We start from the raw sequence: 23309 nt of genomic DNA, 5'->3' as shown, positions 1-23309 counted from the left end.
GTAATATCTGGTATTTGATTCATTACAATTCCTATTAACATTTCCATCCCAGCTGTCAGCATAGAGCAAACCCAATTGCTACAAAGACTGCTGAGCTCTGTATCTGTTAAATATATGCACCTGGATAGAAAATCTTGCTGAAGTTGTGTTCAGCCACACCTGTGCCATGCTGGCAGGGTTTTTCAAAGGTGAGAAAAAGGTTATGGAGAAAGAAGACAAGTTGTCTACGTGTCTGTATGGCTCACAGGATCATTATCACTACCTAAGAACAGAAGAACCGACACTGACATTTCACTGATGTAAAAGGCTGTAGAGGAGAATCAGATTTCTACTTACATTTTCTTAGGTCTACATCACGAGTCCAGAAAAGTAATGAGACTTTGCAAGTTTTGTAGGAGAAATGGGGATTTTTGTTGCTATTTGGCTTTTTCCTCCAGTCTTTCAATACTCCTGATCCCAGACAGTATAAGAGGGTACAAAAATAAAAGTAGCTGAGTGGGGAGAGGGAGACTGTGGTGATGACCAAATAATCATGACCTTCAAAATAACTTTGTCAGTTCTGGGTACATGTACATTTTCTGTGGAGGTTTTGGATCACCTTTCCAAATTGAAGCTGGATAATTTTGTAACATATATGCCATTCATACTGGGGACACTTGCTTGATAAAATTGTTTCTAACAATCCACAATTCCTGTTCTGGGTTCCTCTACAAAGCCAGCCCAAAGTGTTTATATTTGAGAAGTCTGTCAACAGAGAGTGACTGCACTGTATGTTGATGTAAAAATAGGTGTTATTTTCTAAAGAAAATAGATCTGCTAGCACCACATTCATTTCCCTGAGGTCTCTGCCTTGAAAGGGCGTTTTGCAGAGCAATCTTTACTGTGCCTTATGCCTGGTGTCCCAAGAGTCATCTGTTCAGATAGCATTTCAAATATTACAGAAGAAAAGAGAGTTGTGCATGGAAACTTCCCTCACATTTCAGCAGCAGGATTTGGGCTGTATTTGACCCTCTTTATTCAGGGAGCTTGAATGGTTTTCTGGGTGAGGGACTTCCATACTCCTTCTGAGACAACTTCAAGAAGATGCTACACTTGTGACCTCAAGTGTAAACCTCAAGGTCACCACTTGTAACCTAAAAAATAGGTAGCTTTTTTGTTGGTCAGCCCTTGGCATTTCCAAGTCTTCATATATCTGCATTCAAGATAGGGAAAATAATGTTTTAGCTATTTTTGGTACGTCCTAATAGTTTAAGCAACCTGCTCCCGTGAGTTGCTGAGCACTTTGCAGTCCTGCTGCAAGGATTTCAGCTTCTTTCACGAAAGTGCATAATCATGTGCATCAGCCTCTTTCATGAGCTGGAACTTGAGAGAATTCAATATATTCCTATTGAGGGCCCAATACACTCACAAAGCCAAAGTGAACCTTCCTCTTATCCTGCCTTTTAAAAGAGGTGATGTGCATGTGAGGAGAATTTCAAGGTTTATTACAATACCCTGTATGCCTGTAATAATATAGCTACATTGAAAATTATTTTCTCAGCACAAATCAAGTTAAACATACAGAACATTCTTTGCTCCATCGTGAAACCCTTTTGGAATAAAAAGTCACAGAACAGAGTATCGAGATTTGGAAGGGACCCACAAGGATGATCAAATTCACCTCACAAAACTGCAGAATAATCTGAATACCATTTCAGAGAGCACCATTTACTTAAAGCTTTCTTTGTAGTAATGAACATTTAACATAGCAATTTATAACATTTACAGCCCTGGAAAAAATGCTTCACACGCTTTCCAGTTCAGCCCCTGAGCAGTGCTGAGGTCAGGACTGAAGGTCCCAGTATCCCCAGAGCGCGAGGCCCTGGGCAAGCACAGCGCCAGGCAATTCCAAAGATTACTTCTAAAAATGAAAGGCATGACAAGCAGTAAGCAGGCTGGAGGCAAACATAATTGTGCATCAGTGTGCAGAGTGCGTGTGTGGAGCCTCCACGGGGGCTGCAGTCCCCACCAGCAGTGGCGGCAGCAGGACCCGGCACGGCCCGCAGCTGTGACAGTGCCCCAGAAGCAGCTTGTGTCAACCAGAAGCAGGGGCTGGAGAATAAATTAGTGGTCACAGGGATATTTTTAGACCCATCTTGCAGATACTTGGAGCTACTGCTTTAGATTTTTGCATGCTAACACTTGTTTCTTACACCGCTGTTAGAGGCAGAGGGCATCACGAAGTTTTCCATGACAGAGCCCTTCACTTTTAATCCAGGAGCACTAAAGTTGAGACTACTGCAAAATATAGTTGTTAAATGAAATTGCCTCCCCCATAACTTTTTCGGGGTGATTTAACTTTTCCCCTAAAAATTGCAGTTATAAATCCATCAGAATGATCAAATTATTTATAGCACCTCAGGACCATAGCTTGGCTCTGTGTTTTATACGTCCATTTAGTGACAGCAACTGTGATATTTTGAGTTTGGTAGAATTTTTATATGACAGCAAGAAAACATAAAGCTTTTCAAGCATTAGATTCAGCAAAATTCTGGAAAGAATCATCAATACAATTTTATAATTTTACCTATTCTCTGCTCAGCTACTCTGAATGAATTCTGCAGGCTCGTTCCCGACTTGCTTCGTGTCTGTGTAAAGCTTCAAAAATAAGCATCTTCCAACATGTGTTTTGAGATAAAGCCTTTGCTTAGGATTGTGTAAAGACTCAAAATGCTAAAATGGAATAAAAATAAATTTCTTGTTTAGATGGGCAATTTTGCACAAAACTGTGGCAACTTTGCATCATGTAGAAAGGTAGTAGACAATTAAAGACTTTTTTTAAAGACTGTTTATGGCCTTAAGTATTTCTTACAGCCCTTCTTTGAATACAATACCCATATGTTATGATTATAATATTTTAATCATTATTTCATATCTTACAAAATGTTCATAAACACACCTTCTTAATCAGATTCACATGTCATTTAAAAATTTCCTTTCACAATATTGACCCAGGCAGCACAGCTGATCCAGTACCACCATGTCTCTAAATAAATTATTGCCAAAGGAAGTCAGTCAAGTGATCCCCAGTGGAGTAGATGATACCAGTGGTGGCCAACTGTGCAGTAATTCCTGTAGAAGGTTATCAAAGTCAGCATTGCTCCAAGAACAGCAGCCTGGAATTATGATTTCAATGTTGAGGAAGAGGCAGGACTGCATTATTATGGGGAGCACTACTAGTGCTTTTTCAGCTGAAAGTATTAATTCTGTCAAAAGGAGGTGTATTTTCTATCAAGAGTGTTGGAACACCACATCTTGTCTCAGATTGGTTTGAAAACTATAGCACATCTTGGGATCTACATTTCAGGTATCTCTTGCCTCTTGTTCCCAGCTGAGTCAAATTCCCTAGTTAATTTTATCTCCCATAAGGGCATCCTTTTTGTGGAGATCTCGTGCAGAATTGTGCTAGTAGTAGATAACTTACAAGTATTGTGTCCAGTCCTTTTAGGGGCTGGAATTGCCATCATTCCTTTGGGAGGTCCTTCCAAATCCACTCAATTTTGGTGGTCAGAACTGCTGTTTTTCCTTTTCCTTGGTGGTTGTTTGTATACTGTGTCCTTTAAGCCACTCTTCCTTGTTTCTCCCTCTTTGAAGCATTATCTACCTCAAAATTTCAATGACAATAAATTTAAATCATAATTATCCTTGTCTGTAGTACTGATATGAGATATAGGCATGGGCTTTCTGTGAGCCCCAAAGGAAATATTTCCTTTGCTTTGTGAATCCAAGTACCCACCAATAAAGTGGAGATTGTTCTTTTCATTCTCATAGGAAAATAGTGAGACTCTAGACCTAAATATTGTGCTTAAATAGCACAGCAGTAGAAATGTGCACAGATAAGTACTGATCAAGTCACAGTAATATGTTTCAACCAAAAGGTGTTGGCACATTTAATTTACCTTTTTTTCTTTTCATCCTCCTTTTCCTGTTGTGTTCAAGATGTGGGAGCATTTTTTGAAGAAGGAATGTGGCTTCGTTACAACTTCCACTCCCCAGGGACTAGTGTGAAGGATTTAGTCAGCCGGACACTTTTGAGTTCTGCAGATCCTGAGATCACAGGTCCTGACCTCAGCTTGAACAAAGAAGAGCTCAGCTTCAGCTTCAGCACCACCAAGTCCCCTTGTGTCTTATTTTATGTCAGCTCCTACACTCCGGACTTCATGGCTGTGCTTGTGAACCCCACGGGTAAGAAACTGCTCCGGGCTCTCCCCATCAAAGGCACAATTGACAATACCAGGCTGATACTCAGGGGAAGCTCTGAACTAATGAGAAAGTCTCTTTACCCTTGTCACGTTAAAGTAAAGCACTTGGAAACCTGAACCTTCATTCTGCTTCTACTAGATCTGGTACTGATGTAGCTGTTCAGTTTAGTGGTGTTTCTTTAGCCAACCCTCTCTCACAAAACAAAACTAACCAAGAAAAAGAGACCAAAAACCTGCAATAACGATGAGACCCATGCCATGAGCCAGTATTATGGTGGGGACAAGTAGACATCCACATGAAGGCACCTAAATAGCTTAACTGGCAATATCCCTAGTAGTCAGTAGAAAGTGTCATGCTCTGTTCTGAAAATCTGGATATTCATTGAGGTGACTAAAATATGGATGTAGTATAGTATATAATGTCCTAAACATTTTGGTGATGGATGAAGGTTGGATATGGACCATTTGCTGCTACAGTATTAAAACACTATATGAACTAAATATACTTCTATTCCAAATAGTGCCTTAGTGCCCCATGAAAATCATAATTAGGATGATTTTACTACTGTTCTCTTTTATGGGAGAATATGAGTATTCTACACGCCACTCATTTTTTTCCCTTCATGGGAGAGAAAGGACGTGCATGAGAGAAATCCAACATCACACAACTAAACTCTAGTTATAGAGGTCTAAGTCTGCTCTTTTGGGCCAGAACATTTCCATTTTTCATCAAGAGTGGGGGCTGCATTTCCCTTTTCAAACATTCCTCCTTTTAATCAAATATTTAAATGTGTTATGAAGAGCAGACACTCCACTTTTGTTTAGAAAAGAAAAATCTGTCTGGCAGTATGTTATGAATATCAATTAGCCACTCCTGACTATACTTTTCCAACAATGTAACCTCTGGTTGTTATTTCACAATATAATACTAAATTTCCGTGGAAGTCCAGACGGTCACTCATCAACAACAATTAAACGCGAGAGCAGGAAAGTCCCATGTGTGAATTATGTGTCAGTGCTAATTTGTTGTAATTTTGCCTTTATTCAATGCATGTCAATGGTTTATTCTTTAGAAAATGTTATGCTTTGTATAATTTCCTAGAATTTTACTGCAGCAAGAATAATAATCTCAACAATAAAGTGTTACTTGATGTGCTCAATTCTGTACCAATTGTCCATATTGTTCAAGGCATAACTCCAATTTGGTTGGTTTGCAGTCTGAGGTGTTTACAAACACTGTGGTTTGGAAATGCTGGTCATTGTCACACTTCTGGGTTATAAACTAGAGGCAGTTTCGGCCCAGTAACTTTATAATCCCAAACACGAGCTCTTCTCTTACAGCAGAGACCAGCTATGAGAGCAATTAAGTGTGAAATGATAACAGCTGTATGTGAAAATAAAGACGGGAAAATAGCTGGTGAATAAAGATCAGAATACCTGAGGGTGCTTTTCACATTTTTTCTTTTTCGCTAGGGAATCTGCAAATTCGGTACAACCTCGGGGGCACCAAAGAGCCATACAACATTGACATTGACCACAGGAACATGGCCAATGGCCAGCCCCACACCGTTAATGTCACACGGAACGGGCGGGACATCGTACTGCAGGTGAGCTGCTTGGCTCCATCACTCGTATCTTGCAGCGTTTTGTTTTATGATGGGTCTTCAATCCTCTGAAAAGATTGGTGATATTTAGAAAATAAAAAGTACAGTAGATGGGGTTCTGCCTGCAGATCACACTCCTAGGAGTTAATAAAAGCTATTCATTCCCTCTGTTGCATCGACTCATGTTGTTCTGAAATCCTCATTTTAGTGTGATGACAGCTGGGCTAATACAGGTGTCACTGTAGATGCTCGAGGGCATCAGAGACATCTGGGCTGATAGATAACGTGGGACTTAGGATAAACCTGTGCCATTCTGGAGCAGCAGCTGGAAGCCAGGAGGGATACCCTACAGCATCTTAAATGGTAGTGAAGCCTGATGCAAATAATATCGTTCTGTAAGTCCTGAGTCTGCAAATGAGGATGTCTTTAAATTTAAATTTACCCTGAAGTCCAGTGAAATTGCATGAGCTGTTTTGCAAAGATGAGCAGATGCCTAAGTGGTTGTGTGACATAAGCCTGGGACAGAGAATATTGTTGAAGGCACATACCTCTGGCTTATCTAGGTTTTGGTACAGCACAGGTAGGAGCTTCATCTCTCCATATATCACAGTTTACAAAACTTTGATAGGCTAATGCTATGTATAACTGAGGGGAGTGCTGCAAGAAGCAGTCAGTTTCCAGGCTGCCTCCTCTCTGTGGTCACCACAGAACTCTCTTTTCTTTCCCTGGTTGTCACATCTGCAAACATGGAGACTGTGAGCAGGGTATAAGAACTGTTTTGTTGGCAGGAGAGTCAGGGGGATGGGAAACATTAATCTGGATTTGTTAGTTCAGAAGAAGCAAACCAAAACCAATAACAAATGAAATATAAAAAGGAGACGTTTCCTTGGGAACCAAGTCAAAAGGTGAAGGATGGTAGTCATCACAGTATTATCTACCTGAATATTAAAATAAATCCCTGACAATTACTATTTCAAGGTATTAAAAGGAAACTTTTCAGTGCATTACAATGTCATTTGACTGAGGCTCACAGTAATCAGAATAACACTGAATGCACTGAAGTAGAATTATCACCAAATTATTCACAATAACAAACAACCTAAAAAATTCCAAACAACCTAAAAAATATATAGGTGTACATCCAAACTCTTTTCAGGCTTTTGGAGGTTGGGAGGGATATATATTGATGTGTATGTCTATCTTGCATGCTGTTGCATTTATTTCTCCTACATCTAGAAGGAAATAAAGGAGGATCTATAGTTTGGTGTCCACATCCCTCTGATGTTAAATGCTTTTATTTTGGGGAAGTATGGCATGGAGTCCTAGCTGGCTGATTTAGGCAGCTGTAAAACTAAAAAATTTACATTCTAAAGGGATCAGAAGAGATACCTTGCCCAGCTGGAAATTATGTACACAGTTAAATGTTCCAGCCTTGCATCAACTCACCTGAACTTGATTCCCAACAATTCTTTCCCAGTGTTTTATGAGACCACTACCTGCCTAGAACTTAGAAGAGTCAGAAACATTATGGTTAGTGCTGCTCTGATGGGGTAAAAAACTTTTAATCTATTCAATGTGCCTGAAACTGATTAATGTAGCCACAAAGCAGATTCATTTGAGACTTATTAGATGAGATAATCTGTCTGATGCACATGCAAGAATAGGGAAAGAAAGGTCCCATACAAAGAAAATCCAGAGATCCTATTCCTCTCCTGAAAGAGACTATTTCTATTAAATTTTGTTTGACCTCCATAAGTTTATTTAATTACTTATCTGCTTACCTTCTGTAAATGAGAGAAATTATATGGACAGAAATGAATCTGCTAAGTAAATTATTCACTTGAAAATTACTCCTGTTCAAAAATTAACTCCTCACAGTGTTTGAAAGTACAGAAGATATAAATACAGTTTTTCTCAGTATTCAGAGGACAAATCATAAAGTATGAGTTTTCTCTTGCAGATCTGAGCTATGAACATTTGAGTAGACTTTTATTTCCTGCTAAATCCTTCTCCAACCTGATGAGCAGCTGGTTTGCTTGCTTTTAAAGAAGACAGCTTGCTTGCCAGGTGCTGTTGCTCACACTTCCACATCTCTACAGGGCATAAAAGTGTCACAGGAAGGATTTATTTCTCATCAAAGCTTCAATTCAAGAGCACTCAGTATTTTTGAGATCTTAACAGCAAGTTCATACTTAGAGTACCTGTCTTTCTAACTTACTGTAATAACCCTGTAGTGCCAGAGAGATTTAAAAAATCTGAAGCCAGGCAATAAATTGGTACCATATGAGCTGTGTGAATCAGAGTTTTAGCATGATTCTCAGGAGTTTCACTTACATATAAATATGAAAAAAGACTCATTAGTGAGCTCTATGAGACTTGACCTCATGCTGGCAGACAGGAGGCCACTGATTATTTACATAAAATCAGAATTTGAGGTGGGATTTGAAATCAACATATCCACAATACTATATGTCCATAAGGGAACAAAATAAATTCAAGAACAAATATTTAGTGTGAATTGCTTTTGTTATAATTGTATCCCTATTCCTACCATGCCATGTCAGTCAAGACTGAAGGTAGTAGCGAAGGCTCTGTCAAATAGTTTTTATATTTCAATTTTATACATTCACTGACTGCAGACAAATCAATAGTTCTACATTAAATAACAAGCTCTCAATTGTGTTGCCAGTGGTTTCTCAAGGATAAGGTTAAGAATATACAGTCAATTTACATGTCAGAAAAAGCAAATTACATAAATTCAGGGAGAAAGGTATGCTTTTTTTCTCATTTCCATGAGGGGGACAAAATTAACATTTGATAGTAATAATTCCTATCCCTCCCCTCTAGTAAAATATCAGATGCAAATAACCATGGCACACCTCCAAGGCTCCATTAGTTCACTTGTGGCAAGGAAAATCCCAGACTTACAGATGGGAAACACATTATTCCAATAGACATTTCATGACATTTCATTAGGTTATGGAGGGCGAGTTTTACTTTGTTTGATTTCATTAGAAGATTTCATGCCTCAGCAGGGTATTTTACATATCATAAAAACCAGATCACTCTTTACCAAGTGTTCATGGGTAATTAACACTATTCACACATCAGTAAAACCTTATTTGAAGAAAGCCAAGGACAAAAGCTCCCTAGCAGAGGTTCTGATCCAAAGTCCATTGAAGTAAATGAAAGGATTTCCATTGCCTCCAGCAGGCTTTAAATTGTACTTTAAAGAACTGTAGTAGTTGCATCCTGAGTGCAGGATTCATACCTTCTGCCTCTTTGCATGTCCCTGGGGTAAAATCAGGATGAAATCTGGATCAGAGACTTTTATGTTCTGTTGCACAAAGGTAGATCAGCCTACTACAAAGAAAAAATATAAGAAAAAAAAAAGAAAGAAAAAAAAAAAAAAGAAAGAAAAATGTACGATATGCTTTGATTGTTAGTGGAATAAAGCTGATGGTCAGCAGGACTCAGACTGGGCCTGTCAGCTTCCTCACATGTACATTCTCAACAGGTGTCCAGATCTCCATCCCTGCTTTAAAGCCATTTCTGGCAAGGGGTTACGAGTCACAGTTTATAACACCTTCCTTGTTCCTGAGAAAGATTAAACCAGAGCAACTTCTTCAGGACTGAAGAAACTCTGTCCTAAACTCTTACTATGCTTTCAGGACAATTATCAGCAGCCACTGCTCTTCTTCTCAGAAGGCCACACAGAAGGGTGGAGACAGTTCTGTCTTTCAGGCCTGGACAATATGTCAAACTGTGGTGGAGAGGCTGCACACAAATAATGGTGCACACACCATATAATCTCAGCTAAGTTATGAAGCTTTATGGCTAAATCTTGACCTGAACTCAGCTGAGGCTGAGAACAATACAGAAAATGTATTTGTACAAGTCTCCATTTTCCAACTTCACCAGAGGCAAGCAAGGGTATACACCCATCTTTGTGGAAAATGATCAATGAAATATTTGACCCTACACAAATGAAATCAAGAAGAAACAAAATTTTTGCAAGAATTTTTGCATTTCCATTTAGAGCTCTGCACTACTTGAAAAGAGGTAGCAATTGCAAACTCCTATGTGTCTCTCACTGTTCAAAGAATATGTGAATACCACACCCCTAGATGGTTTAAAAAGGTAAATCATACAAAGTTAATTCAAAGCTAATCTGAATTACAAAATAAAATGGTAAACATAACAGCAATAAAATAAAATGGGTGAAGCAGTCTGCATATAATCCCCATCTTAAATGCAATTAATATATATCAAAGATTTTATCATTGTTGATTAAATTTTGTTCTTGTTAAAGAAAGTGGGAACTTTCTCATGGTCTCCAGTGAGGCTATAATTTCATCTCCCATCATTATTTTTGTTGTAGAATCACAACCATCATGTTTCCTCTATTTTGAAGCTTCAACAGAAAATTATCACTGTTTGAGCTCTTGCTTAAGAGGGGCAGTAAAAACATCACCAAATTATTTTCTGCAGCTAACCCAACAATAATGATAGCAGTAAAACAAATTTTGTAGAAAGACATTTTATCTAGCTTTAAAGACTTCAAATGATAGAAAATGTACCATATCCTTTGACTACGTCTCACAGTGCCAAGTACCATTCTTGTAAAGAATTTGCACCTAATTTGCAGTTTGAATTCAACATTTAACTTTGGGATCTTTGTGTCTATGCTTGATTGATGAAAGAAATGTTTAATGTCAGGCATCACTCCCCTTCACACTTTCTTAGAGATGCTGATTAAAACATCTTTTCATCTTGTCTGCAAGATGCTAAATAAACTGATCTATTTTAGTACACCCTCATGCATCTAGAGTTTTTAAACAATTTTTTAACTCTTCTCTGAAACCTCTCCCTTTTGAGTCACATTTTGAAAACATTTACCCTAGGATTAGAAATGGTAATGGTTGTTATGCCATCAAAATGACGTAGAAATGCTATCTTTATTTATTTCTTTCATTTTCTGGGAATTATGCTGCCTCAGCAACCTTTGGGTAGTGCTGTAAATTGTCTAGACATCAGATTAATCTGAAAAAGTCTAGTTTAGCAGGCATTTAACTGGTAGGGAATGGGGAAGTAGTGCTCATGATTTGAAAGGAGCCAGTCAGACACTATTTACAAATTCCATGGCCTCTGACATGAATAAAACACGTTTTAAGTATCCAGGACTTTAATCACAGGTAAAACATGGAAACCATAGTCAACATCAATGCAACAGTTAACCCTCTGCTTTGTTTCCTCATACCCAGTAATTCTATTGTATTAAAAAAATAATTAATGAATTTCCAAACATGTTTTGCTTAAAGAGGTAAAAAAATCATTTGCTCTGTCAATAGTAAAGGCCTTTCTGCTGAAATGAATTATTTAAATTCCCTGGGGATACATCCTTTTCACTATGTATTGCCCTTCTGTAGTGGCAATGTATTGCTCAAAATGTTAATGCCACAGAAAGGCAAACAGACCATTTTCTAGAGCAGAGCTATACATTAGATCTGCATGTTTTATGCATTAGCACTTAGTTTATCCATAACTGCTAAGCTCTTTTTTCAATCAGAAGTCACAAGGAAGTGATTTTACTCAGGTCTGAAAATTATAGGGGTTTTTTCCACAAATGGGTGACAAAGTAGCATAAGAAGCTTTCAATAGATATCAATAAACTTCTGAAATTAAAACAAAGCTTTTATTGATATAGTATATCATGCCTATAACCCTAAGCAACATCTGGGTTCCAAAATATAAACAATTACAGACCCTGATCTTTTCATAATTCAAGTTCCCTCCAACTCTAAGGATGTTACAGATGTTGCAAATGACCAGGTGTTCAATACTGAAAAATGTCAGTAAGCAACAGCAAGAAACAGCAGAACAGAATTTAAATTGTGTCTACCAGAATCAGAAATCAGCAAATAATTCACTGCTTATTATTTTTTACTGGTTCTTTTGTGCTCACAGGATGACCATGAGCTCCGAGCAGTTTTGTTGATTTAAACCTTCACTGAAATTACTCAATTTCTTTATTTTACAGTGTGACACACAATATTTCATTTAAAGAGAGCAGTTATATGTAGAACAGGAACCTCGTAAATTAATAACTTCTACTCCCCCTTTGTGTGTGATAGAGTTGGTTAGTGGTATCTGCAGAGGTAAGGCAGCACATCCCCATTGTATCTCAGCTTGATGAAAGACAGACAAAAAGTTTTCAAAAACCATGTCTTGGTTTCAAAAGCTAGGTGTCTGCTAAGGAAGGCAGGAGCCTCCCCCAAAATGGAAAATGTAAACCCCCTCTCTCCAAATTGCTATCAAATTTAAATTAAGGGGCTCTCAGGCAAAAAATATGGGAGCAGGAATAACAGTTCTTTATTAAGGAAGAAAATAAGAAGATAAACTAAACAGTGCAGTAAACTAAAACAGCACTGACAGAGTCAGAACACAACCTGACACCCTGTTGGTCAGGGTGTTGGTGGCAGTCCCATTGGAATTGTGGCTGCAGTCCTCCTAGAGTGTCAAGTTCTGTTGGAGCAGGGATCCTGTAGAAAGGGTGTAATCTTCCTCTGAAGATCCAGTGGAAGAGGCAGCTGTTCCTCTGGGAAATCCAGTGGAGAAGCCATAGTTATTCCAGAATCTCCAGATTACATCCAGGTAGGAATGCTTGGCTCCTCCCCCTGGGCAGAGCATCTCCCAATGGGATGCTGTAGTTATTATGCAGTGACATTCAGTAGCCTGTTATCAGCATATGTGTCCCTTATCAGTCATGCAGTGACATTCAGTAGCCTTTTATCAGCATATGTGTCCCTGGAGGGAGAAGTGATTGTGGAAGAGATAAGGAAAACTGCCCACTCAACAGAAGACAACTGCCATGCAGATGGCAAATAGAATTTAATTTGGTTGGCAATCCAGGACAAACCAGAACTCCTTTCACTCATCAACAAACAAGTGGGCATCAGGACGTGGCATCCTATCTCTCTCTTATTGGAAAAACATGGGGAAACAGTGGGGAAAACATCATCCATACATCCCCATCTGGGGGTAGCATTGCTCCCTGTGGTTTCCCTGTAGCTGCTGCACAAAGGCAGAGGGAGATGACAAAGAATATATCATTTAAAAAGTTTTACTCTCTCTGCATCAGCTGAGATAGTTTCCAACTTAGAGGGCTTTTGGAAGAATATTTCTCTTTACTTTCTGCTTTTTAAAACCCCTCCATAGGAGAGGAGCTCCTTCACACATCCATCCTTCTCATTTCCTTTAAGTAGAGGTTGTGTTGCTGGATTCAGAGTCATGTTTCAGCTGCCTTATCCCAAATTTGCCCATGTCTAGGCCACAAATTGTGGTAAAATCCAGAAGTGGAATGTCTCCCTCACCCTACACCCCCATTTTCCTGGGAAATAAAGCTAAGGCCATGCAGGTCAGAAGGGAGAATGGTGCAGCCTGGTATTTCCTGAGTCTGCATATCAGAGCAGAGCAAAGGTCTGCAGGGTGTATCAGCAGGCTTATCCACCTCACAAATGTGTTACTTACATTGGCTATGCTGAAAATAGTTCCTTCTTCTATAATGTATTTTCAGTGATAAGAGTGTGTGTGTGTCTGCCTTGGCCTGTGTGGTTGCTGGTTTTATATAATTTTATTGGAATTAAAGAAACAAGGAAAGAACAAAGAAATCATTAAGTAATCCCACAGTCCAGGACAAAGCTAAAAAAGTCAAAACCTACCATGAAATAGGCGATTTCCATTGTGTGGAAGCACATACTGGACAAATTAATGTCCTGTGAAAGTCATCTTTAGGTACCTGAGGTAGATCTCTTTAATTTTAATGACTTGGCATTATATGACTTGCTATTGCTTCTGTTAACATTTACTGTAATTCATCTACTAAAGAGAGCAATAAAAAGTCAACCGATATGTGAAAAAAGCACCAGAGAATCATTCTAATTGAAGGAGCCAGACTAAATAGTGTGCTTTTCCTTATCAGTGCTTCTGTTACATTTGAGTTATGTTTCTACATTTCCATTTAAATTTTATCCAAAATTTTGTGGATTTTTAGAGGAAGGCAAATTATCCCTGGTGTTATTTAGCAGAGCAACAGCAGCTTTCAGGTGTATATATATAAGCTTTCTGCACATAAAGGATTCAAGTTTTGAATCGGAAAAAAGAACTTTTTTTTTTTTTTCTGCAATGTATCTATGTTTTTTCCATGTGTGTATCACTTTAATCACATTTTTAATATAAATCGCTGCAAAAAAAAGAAACTTTATCATAAAATACTGTAATTGACCTTTATTTTAAAAAAACAACTGCTAAAGGTTAAATCAGTGCATTACACCAGCAAAACATATTTTTAGGAGTGGTTCCTAAAAGAGCATTTACTATACCTCTGTAAAAATTTCATCTGCAGAGCTCAAAGCACAGTGCCAGCCTTTAGTTTGCCTTACATCACACCAGTGAAGTGCGTGCCTCCTCCTGTGTTCCAGATGAGCAGTGAGGCTGCAGGTCTGTGACAGTCCAAGGCAGTAAAAAATGCAGGGTTTATGGTCCTGCCTGTTTCTCTGGATCCACTCCTCATTTACAGTCCATGGCTTGTCCCTGCTCTGGCGCAGATCTGGTCCGCACTAACCTGGGTCAAGGACCTGACCCGTCAGAACCAGATCAGCGGAGCACCAGTGCCACACTGAGGAGGGAGCTGAATTGCACTGAGAGTGGCCACGAGCAGCCTGAGCAATTACACAGTCCCCACTCCAGTCTGCTCCTTTCCTCTTGCAATAGAGAAAAAAAAAATAAAATCAATCACCATATTAAAAAATGGTAAGTTTTTTCCTAACATTTTTGGCAGGTGAATAATCATCTATATCACACTAATAAAAAGAATGCCATACTACCTCCCATTTGATTTTCATAATCAACTTTCTTCTTTCTCATACACTGCTGTCATACTTGTGAGGAGCTGCCTCTGAACACCTGCATACTGCCTTGTTATTTTCTTGGAGTCACATGCCAAGTCTGTTCTAGCTTTGTAGGCATTTTTGAGTAGGAACATTTTTATTATGTATTATTATAGAACTTAGCACAAAAAGCCCTTGTTCAGGACTAGAGAAGTTGATAACACAAGTGATAAATCATCATAATCATGCAGAAGAGAAATAACTACACTGATCCTGATGGTAACATCCCCTTCTTTATCCTGCTACTGCTGAATTCAACAGCAGAGCTGCATTGACATCAGATGATATGAGATTAAGCCTTACAGCACTATTATTCCATCTGATTTTTACACTTTTTTTATAAAATTTGTCCAGCATTAATAAAGGCCTTAACTTTACAGCAGTACACAGGCTGGGTTGACAATGATTCAGATGTAAGTATATCCACAGGGTGAATATAAGGTATGTGTTTGTGTTTATACCCTTTTTTTCCCCCAAGACTACAAAGGTGATGCAGACGTTATGTTTGCCCTTAGATTGATATCTCTGTTAATCTCAGAACTCCCATCAAGATTAGTTTTATTATCTAAGTGAACAGTAATTTAAAAGAAATAGCTTTTTATTGAACTTCTGCTTAAATCCAGACAACTTCCAAAAAAGGCAGTCTGCCTTGGTGTGACGTGACTTGAGAGCTGAAACTGCAAATTCCTCAGAAACTGCCACCTACTTTCATCCCTGTTACACTCAAAGCCACACTGAATGTTTATATGAAGCTCAAATGAAATTACTGAGTTTTTTTTGAAAAAGTAGCTGTAATGAAAAATCTTAAATATAATTTTTAAACGGTAATTTAATACAAAATCATAACATCAACATCTGTGTATACAGAGAGAGATTCTATTTAATTTTCATTAATTAAGGAAATCAAATTATCATTCAAATATCATTTGACACTAGTAATTCCTTTTTATTATGTGTTTTCTATTAGATTGGTAGGCTAGTATTTCATGCAAAGGCTGCAGGCTGCTCCGTTCCAGCTGCTTACACTGGAGCCCCCACTGGATGGCAGTCACATGCAGCTTTGGAAAGAATTCAGCATCATGCTTGAACACACAGACCTCTACAGAAACCCTAGGCTGAGTGTCTCCAAAATAAAAAATTGTTTCTTTTATCAGGTAATTCTAGTTTAGTACAAAGATATGCAATAAAAGCAAGTGGACAAAAATCTCCCCATTCCCTCAGCTGCTGTTCCCTAGACCCACTGTCTTGTGGTGCATCATTTTATTCCAGGTGCCAGGATTAGAGAAAGGCACTGCTCAAAGCTGTGGAAAGCAATGCAGGTGCCCCCTGACAAGAGATGCCAGAGCTGGCAGCAGAGCAAGAGCTGGCTCTACCACTGATCAGAAATGTTTGCCCCTGAAAATTGGTATCAACAGCTTTTAAATAGAGATTTATTTTAACTAGGAATCAGAGCAACCCAAAACTTCAGACAGTCATTAAAACAATCCACAGTTGAACCCACTGGGATATCTTTCCTTGACTTCAACGAGATGTGAAAAATGTATGTGAGTGGCTAGATTCAGGGTTTTATGCAGTATAAGAAATCTGTTTAAACAAGTAAACCTCAACAGCAAAGTGTCTGTTCCTGTTAGAGCCTGCAGTGTAACACATCATTGCTCTCCTTGTTGCAATCCCTTTTGCCTCTGTACCGGATTGAATCCCTTGGGACTTCAGCTCTGCTATGTTGAAGTCTCAAGGGAAGGTGAGGTCACTGGAAGGATTTTGTTTGTTTTTTTTTTTTAAACGTTGCTGCTAACAAACCTATTCCAAGATGGGGAAAGAGAGGGCCTTTCCAAATCCTGAACACTACCTGGACACAAAGGCAGCCTTATCACATCACAGCTGGCAGGATTTGATATTCTGTAATTGTCCATGTAAATGGTCACAGTGGTTCATTATGAAAACTGACTTTTCAATTTAATGCATATCCTGCAGACACAACCCATGTACACAGGTAGAGGCTGCCTCCACATCTGGCAGGGGTGACTTTTTTATTACTTGTTACTACTCATCTGTTACTCTGACATTGGACACATGGCTGCTGCTTTAGGACATCTAGCATACATCAATAAGTTCATTATAGACATAGATTGATATTTAACTCATTCATATTTTATCTGATTAATGATAGTCTGATCAACCCCACAGCCTAGAGTCCAGATCACAAGAAAAAGAAATATTTTAAAATTGCTCCAGACTGATTCTGAAAAAGAAAGAACCCAAATGTTGATGATACTGACAGATACCAGCATAAGTAGTAGCATGCCCAATTATTTTATCAGAGTTACTTCAGCATATTTTAAGTCATATTAATAAAGGGAAAACCTAGAAAATTAATCCTGTGTAGGTATTGGAAAAAATTCCACTGCATGCAAAGTTACATGAGGTTAACCTCTTGAGATATGAAAGGATGGAGAATCAGTGTTTTGTGGACTACTTTTCACCAATCTTTACCTGATACACCTCTCTAAAGTCTACACTTGTCATTTAATCACCTTAAGGGTAAATAGCATGACAGATCTAAGCCATTTCTATTTTTGTCCTGAAATAACAAGAGAATTTTTTTTTCACCTGATATGCCTACAGTTCCCATTGAAAATGCATCTCACACTTGCAATGTTGGATGCTGTGAATTTCCCTTCCATCAGGAAAACCAATACCAAGTACTCAAGTGGAGTCTCTATTTAGTAGGGCCTGAGGTTGGTTTGAGGTTGGGATCTGTTTACTGTTTTAACCCTTTGTATTCACTTGGCTACACTTTTTCCAAAATAACTCTTTTCAATTTGAATTTACATAATTCTAATTTCAGGTAAAATATGTATTTCTGCTCTTTTTTAAAAATGTAAGAAAAACTGCTCACAATACCCTGAACAAACTGAAGCTCCTTATTTTCTGAGTAAGAAGATGGAACTATGTTTTTCCATGTATTTGTCTAAAAATAATCAGTGTGAATACTAGTTATGATAAATTAAAAATAATTTCTGAACTTTAAGACTTACTAAACTGCTCTGGCCATCTGCAGAGACTTTTTTTCCTGTGTCCTCTGTATATGCACTTTTCTTCTTGGGGTTTTATGGGGAATTATAAGAAAGACAGGGTTTTTTGTTAGGGTTTTTTGAGATGGTTGCCTCTGCAGATTCATGACCCCAGCGGGCTTTACAACTCCCTGAGCTCATGGTGTTCCAGGGTACCAGGGGACTCAGCCCTTCAGTTCTGTGCTACCTGCCATTCACTTACTTTTAACCACTGAACTGAGCATTTGCAGTATCATTAAAACAAAGTAATCCACTATACTTACACTTTGAAATTAGAAATATGGCAAAAAGATATGTGAAAATATTGCATGCCCCATAGAGTTGCCATTTCCTGAGAATTACTTTTGCAGTCTATTGTACCTTGCAAAGTCTTAAATCACATATATGAGTTTCTATCCTGTTTTGTGCCAAGGCAAGGCCAGAATAAAATAAACTATTAGTGCTCTGTCGTCTTTAAGCCTGTGTAATAAACATGTAAATCTGAGAAAATAAATAACAACAGTAAAGATAAAAATTCATTCCAATTACCTTTATGAAATGTGAAATCAGAACTCCACTGAGCTATATTAAACTATGTTAATAGCACTATTACCAAGCATAGGCAATTCATTTTATTACTCTCTTTCTTCACATTTTTCTGTTAAATAGCTAAAATCCAGGGGGAAATATGCTAATGTGATGGGATTGCTGTGCCATATCGGGGACAATATGCATTTCCTATAGATTAAACTATTTAGCTAAGTTGATTACTCTTGAATTTATTTTGGTTCCAATAGGCGTCATCACAATCAGATCGAACAACATTCTCAACAAGAAAGTAATAAGCATGAAGTGCAAAAAAAAGAATGCCTGATTAATTTATGACTTTTCTGAGAGAAAAGAAAAATGCCCAACACCTGAATTAGTCTCAAATTCCCAGCTATGTATATCTAGCTTCAGCAGTAACATAGGTCCCAAATGGAAATCTATTTCTATGGAAAGAAAAAGTTGTTTTATTATTTATGCTGTTATATTTAGCAATTGAAGAGCACATAAGTAAAGAATTATGTGATTCTACAGAAACCAGAACAAAAATATATTCAGTATAAGTATACTCCAGGCCTTGGGAACTGTGGAGATGGCAGATATGGAAGGAAGGGTATTTACTATTGTTTTCCCTTTATGAAAATGAGAGTGTATTGGATAGTTATAAGAGATGGCATAAACTCCATAAAGTAGACCTGATTGATCAGAACTGTAATAAACAGATCAGTTCAAAATACTCATCATTTCTTTTCTCTTTCTCCAGCTTGATCACTATCCTCCAACGAGTTACAGCCTGCCAGCCACATCTGACATTCAGTTCAATTCCCCAAAGGCACTATTCCTAGGAAAAGTCATAGGTAAGATTTCATTTTGTACCTGGGACAATGATGTGTGTGTAGCAGGATGCTTGCTGGACATGTGGTACAAGTGGTGATACTGGAGTTATGCCTGAAGGAGGGATTGTGTTCAACCTGTCACAGAGGCTGATGAGCACACAAATAAATAATTTTCTGCCATGGATTGGGGAAAAAAAGGGTTTGAGCAAGGAGACCCTCATAACATTGTCTTTGTGAGGTTTCATTACCCTCTCTCAGTGTCAGATGAAGGCAATCCAAGGAAATCACTGAGACCACTTCTTCTACCAGGAGATACTGAAGTTATTTTGAATATTATCATTCACTGTGAAGTTATTGTGTGCCTTGTATAATGTCTTTATCCATGCAGACTGCCTTCTTATCCTAGAACATCCTCTGGCAAACCACCATTCTCTCCCACTAACATCCACCAGCGAGGTCTTTTGGAGTCTGTAACATCTGCAGCAACACCCACCTGGACATTTTCTATCCCTTTTATGGATTTCATGGTTATTTCCAGTGCAGCAGATTCCTGGCCAGCTCCTCAGATGAATTCAAGGGAAAATAAAGATGCCTTGGCCTCACTTTTAGACCTTCCTTCGTTCCATTGCTTAATTTTTCTGCTACTGGCTTCTTACGTGAATTTCCAGGGTTACTCACTTCAAGAGGCAATTCTTCCCAACATTTAGAGTTTGTAAGGAGGGTTTTTTCCCTTTTGCAGAGATAAAGGGGAATTAATGTTTTTTCCTCTAAGTACTTTACACAGATATATGGTTGCTTGAAGTCAGTGAAGAGCTTAATCCAGAAAATTGCAAACTTTTCTTTGTTAAGTGGTTAGGGCATTGATCTGTGAACCCTTTGCACTGTTTTTTGAAGTGGTAAAGAAATTGACCACATAGCTAATGGGATTCTTTGTAGATACATTTTTCCATTTGTTTTATTTTTAAAATTTAACATGCAGAACTTCCGTTAAATAGGAATGAAAAGCCTTTAAAATCACTGGCTATCAGGAAAGTCATGAACTATTTTTTAGTACTTTCCAAGTCAGTTCTGTGGCTAGTACAAAAGTTGATGCAGTCTGATTTTGGACAGTCCCTGGAATCTCGGTACCTTACTGCATTTAACTTGGGCATCTGGACTGGAGCTGATGGTCTGATTTAATTTTTTAATAGCATGGGATTATATTAGCCCTTTGGGAATATGATATTATTTTGCTTCTTCCTCTCTGCTTGTTAATGTTTTTGCAGATAAGGCATTTTATTAAGAAGAAAAATGTGTCACTACTAAAGAAACAAACAAGAAAACAAAAAAAAAAATCCCTTTTACTCTTTCTTCCAAAGAAAAATTGGACTTCACTGCAAAGAGATGGATTTCCTGGTGTAAAATGGTTGTGCAACTGACCATGTCTGTTTATGAGCTTTACTGTGCAGCTCTCAGAGTCATGTTGAACTCAGTTAAAAGGGTTATCCAAGTACAGCAGTTTGAAGGGCAAAGTAGACATAGAATTCAGTATCTTCAAACGCTCTAGCTGTCACCTCATACTGACAAGACATATTTTAGTGGTCTAGAGGGATTAGAACCAACAAAGGATCTGGATACATAGATCAAGTTGCAATTTGTGCCCATATGCAATTACATTCTCCAAATGGGCAATATGGGAGCAGCCTCCCATTTCACTGCTGCTCTGGCATCACTTGCATTCAGTTTCTGTTGCTCCCATACGATGCAATTCTTATTTGTCAGCAAAAATGAATGCAAGGCCCTACTTTTAAAGACAGATGGTTTTTGAAGAGCACTCTGGAACAATCTTACTGGGAAACTGGTCTTCTGTCTGTCTTATTTCCATTTTTATTGGTGTTATTTGCATAGGAGCAGCCGCTTCTGCACCAGCTGTTCTTGCTGTGATAGAGAGTTCATCTGCTCCCCGTCAGAACTGATCCCTTGTCCAACACCTCCCACAATGCAACACATCTCTCTGCTCTAGGTGCTACAACAATATGGATGATTGATAATGTTATTTGTGAAATTGTAAGTGCTCAGAATATTTTCTGCAAAGCAGGAAGGTCACATCAGAGCAACAGCAAAATGCTTGAGTTGCAATAAGGGAGAACTTTTCTTCTTTAAGTTGAGATGTTTTCTGTTTCCTTGAAATACTGTTTTAAAAAATGCATTTGTTCACTGGCTTGAATAAAATAATTGTAGTCTTTTGTAAAACTGGAGGTAAAGCCGCTTAGTATATAATTCTTACCCAGGTAAAATGGATTATGATTTGAGGTGGGAAATAAAGCTGAAACACACAACAAATGAAAAATCCTATTTTACATGTGTGTGTAGTAACAAAAATAATAACACTAGAGAAATGCAGGATTTCACAAAAAATGATAGAAAGGTATTGTTAATGTTTCAAGGAAGTTCTTTAATCTGTTATTTAGATGTATTTAGGCTTTGATGACAGACAGACAAGGCAAGAGGGAAAACCAGGATTTCTGGATGATAAGCTATGAAGACGAAAAAGTAAAAAATAGACAATGTGACAGGCATCTACATTTTCATGTAGGCTGTAACTTGCAGCTCACTACTGCAGTAGGATAAAGCAGAGGTTTGATTTTTCCTTTAACTGCATGGTTTGGATGCAATACTTAGCTTTGTCTTCACATCCTTTTTGGGAAACTACACCTGTATTCTCTTAGTCTGTACTTTATTGTTAAAATTGGAACTTTTTTGGCATTTAATTTGTATTTATAAGTAATTAGCTAGAGATAATTACACATGATTTTGTGAAAGTATCATTCTGGTGAGCAGAAATAATTTGAGAGTTTGTCTAAAAGGATATATGATTGAGCACAGACACACCAAGCTCAGACAAGAGTTACTCTTGAGAAAGTGGCAGGGAAGTAAAGGAAATGTGCTTCTTGTCATCATTTCCACCAATCACTCCAAATTAAATTGTCGCTTTTCAGAAATACTTAAATATCCACTTGGAAACAATTGACATAGTACAAGTCATCATCACACAGATAATCATTTTCAGAACTGACAGCTGTCCCTGCAGCTCACCTCTGTGGGCTCCATTTCTGTCTCTGTCTCAATCTAGAGCTCTTCAGGGGCTTCTAGTAATGGTAGCCAAAAGGGAAATTTCAGGTTTCAGGTCAGTTTCAGGTCTGCCTTCCTTCTTACAAAAGCAGCTGCCATCACTCTACAGCTAAATGGAGGTCCTAGAAATCAACCCCAGGGCCTGATTCTTTACACAAAAAGTAGTTGCCTTGAGAAGAAGTGGTAAAAGGTCAATTTCTAGATGTGGTGGGGTTTTCCTAACGTTAATGCAAAGATATTTTTTATTGTAACCTGATTGGACTTACTGGGTTTTTTACTGGTGTTTGTGGTGAAAATTAAAATTGGTGAAGAGGTATTTCTCTGGATTCATTGTGACATTCAGCAACTTGGACTGATGGGAGGTAAGACCAGTTTACATCTAGCCGAGTAGTTAGTTTCAAATGTGCAAAGGAGAGAACACAGAAATACTTCACAAAAAGGAGGAGGTAAATGATATTTCTTCATGGCTTAGGTACAGTATAGAGAGAAGAACTGCTTTTTCTCTTGCATGGCATCTGTCTGCCAATAGATAACTGAATAATAGGAGGCAAAAGTTCAGAATGCTTTGAACTTCCAGCAGTGAACAATGGCATTTATTCCAAGAGGAAAGCATTCTTCACTCCTAGATAAGATACTTTATTTTCTTTAGAAAAAGTTTGGCAGTTTGGTGCTTCATTACTTGTAGCTGAAAAACGCCAATGACCTACAATGTAATTCATCCTACCAAAACCATCACACCATTTTCAAAACCAGCTTCTGATCTCCATGTTTCCACAACTGCAGAGTTTCATCACTTAGAGGGTTTGTTTCATGTTAAAGAATGAACATTTTCTGTCTTTGAGAGCATTTGCCATTATTAAAAAGGGGCCATTGATAGCCTTGATTAAAATAATTATGAAGGATAAAGGCATATTCATATTTGGTGCTCAGTTTGGGTATGCTTTTAGACACTGACTTCATCTGATACGAA

General features: G+C 38.1%; 1 protein-coding gene across 1 annotated transcript in view; it reads left to right on the top strand.

The window, feature by feature from the left end:
- CNTNAP2 (contactin associated protein 2) overlaps window positions 1-23309 on the top strand; it is a 1023368-nt gene that overhangs the window by 939530 nt on the left and 60529 nt on the right. Inside the window, exons 19-21 of the mRNA XM_058800058.1 lie at window positions 3979-4224; window positions 5715-5848; window positions 19156-19249. Of these exons, the coding sequence (XP_058656041.1) occupies window positions 3979-4224; window positions 5715-5848; window positions 19156-19249 (474 nt within the window). The remainder of the gene's footprint in view (window positions 1-3978; window positions 4225-5714; window positions 5849-19155; window positions 19250-23309) is intronic.

This window comes from Ammospiza caudacuta, chromosome 1, assembly GCF_027887145.1.
Source record: "Ammospiza caudacuta isolate bAmmCau1 chromosome 1, bAmmCau1.pri, whole genome shotgun sequence".
Lineage (NCBI taxonomy): Eukaryota > Metazoa > Chordata > Aves > Passeriformes > Passerellidae > Ammospiza > Ammospiza caudacuta.
This window is presented reverse-complemented; position numbering and strand designations above follow the sequence as displayed.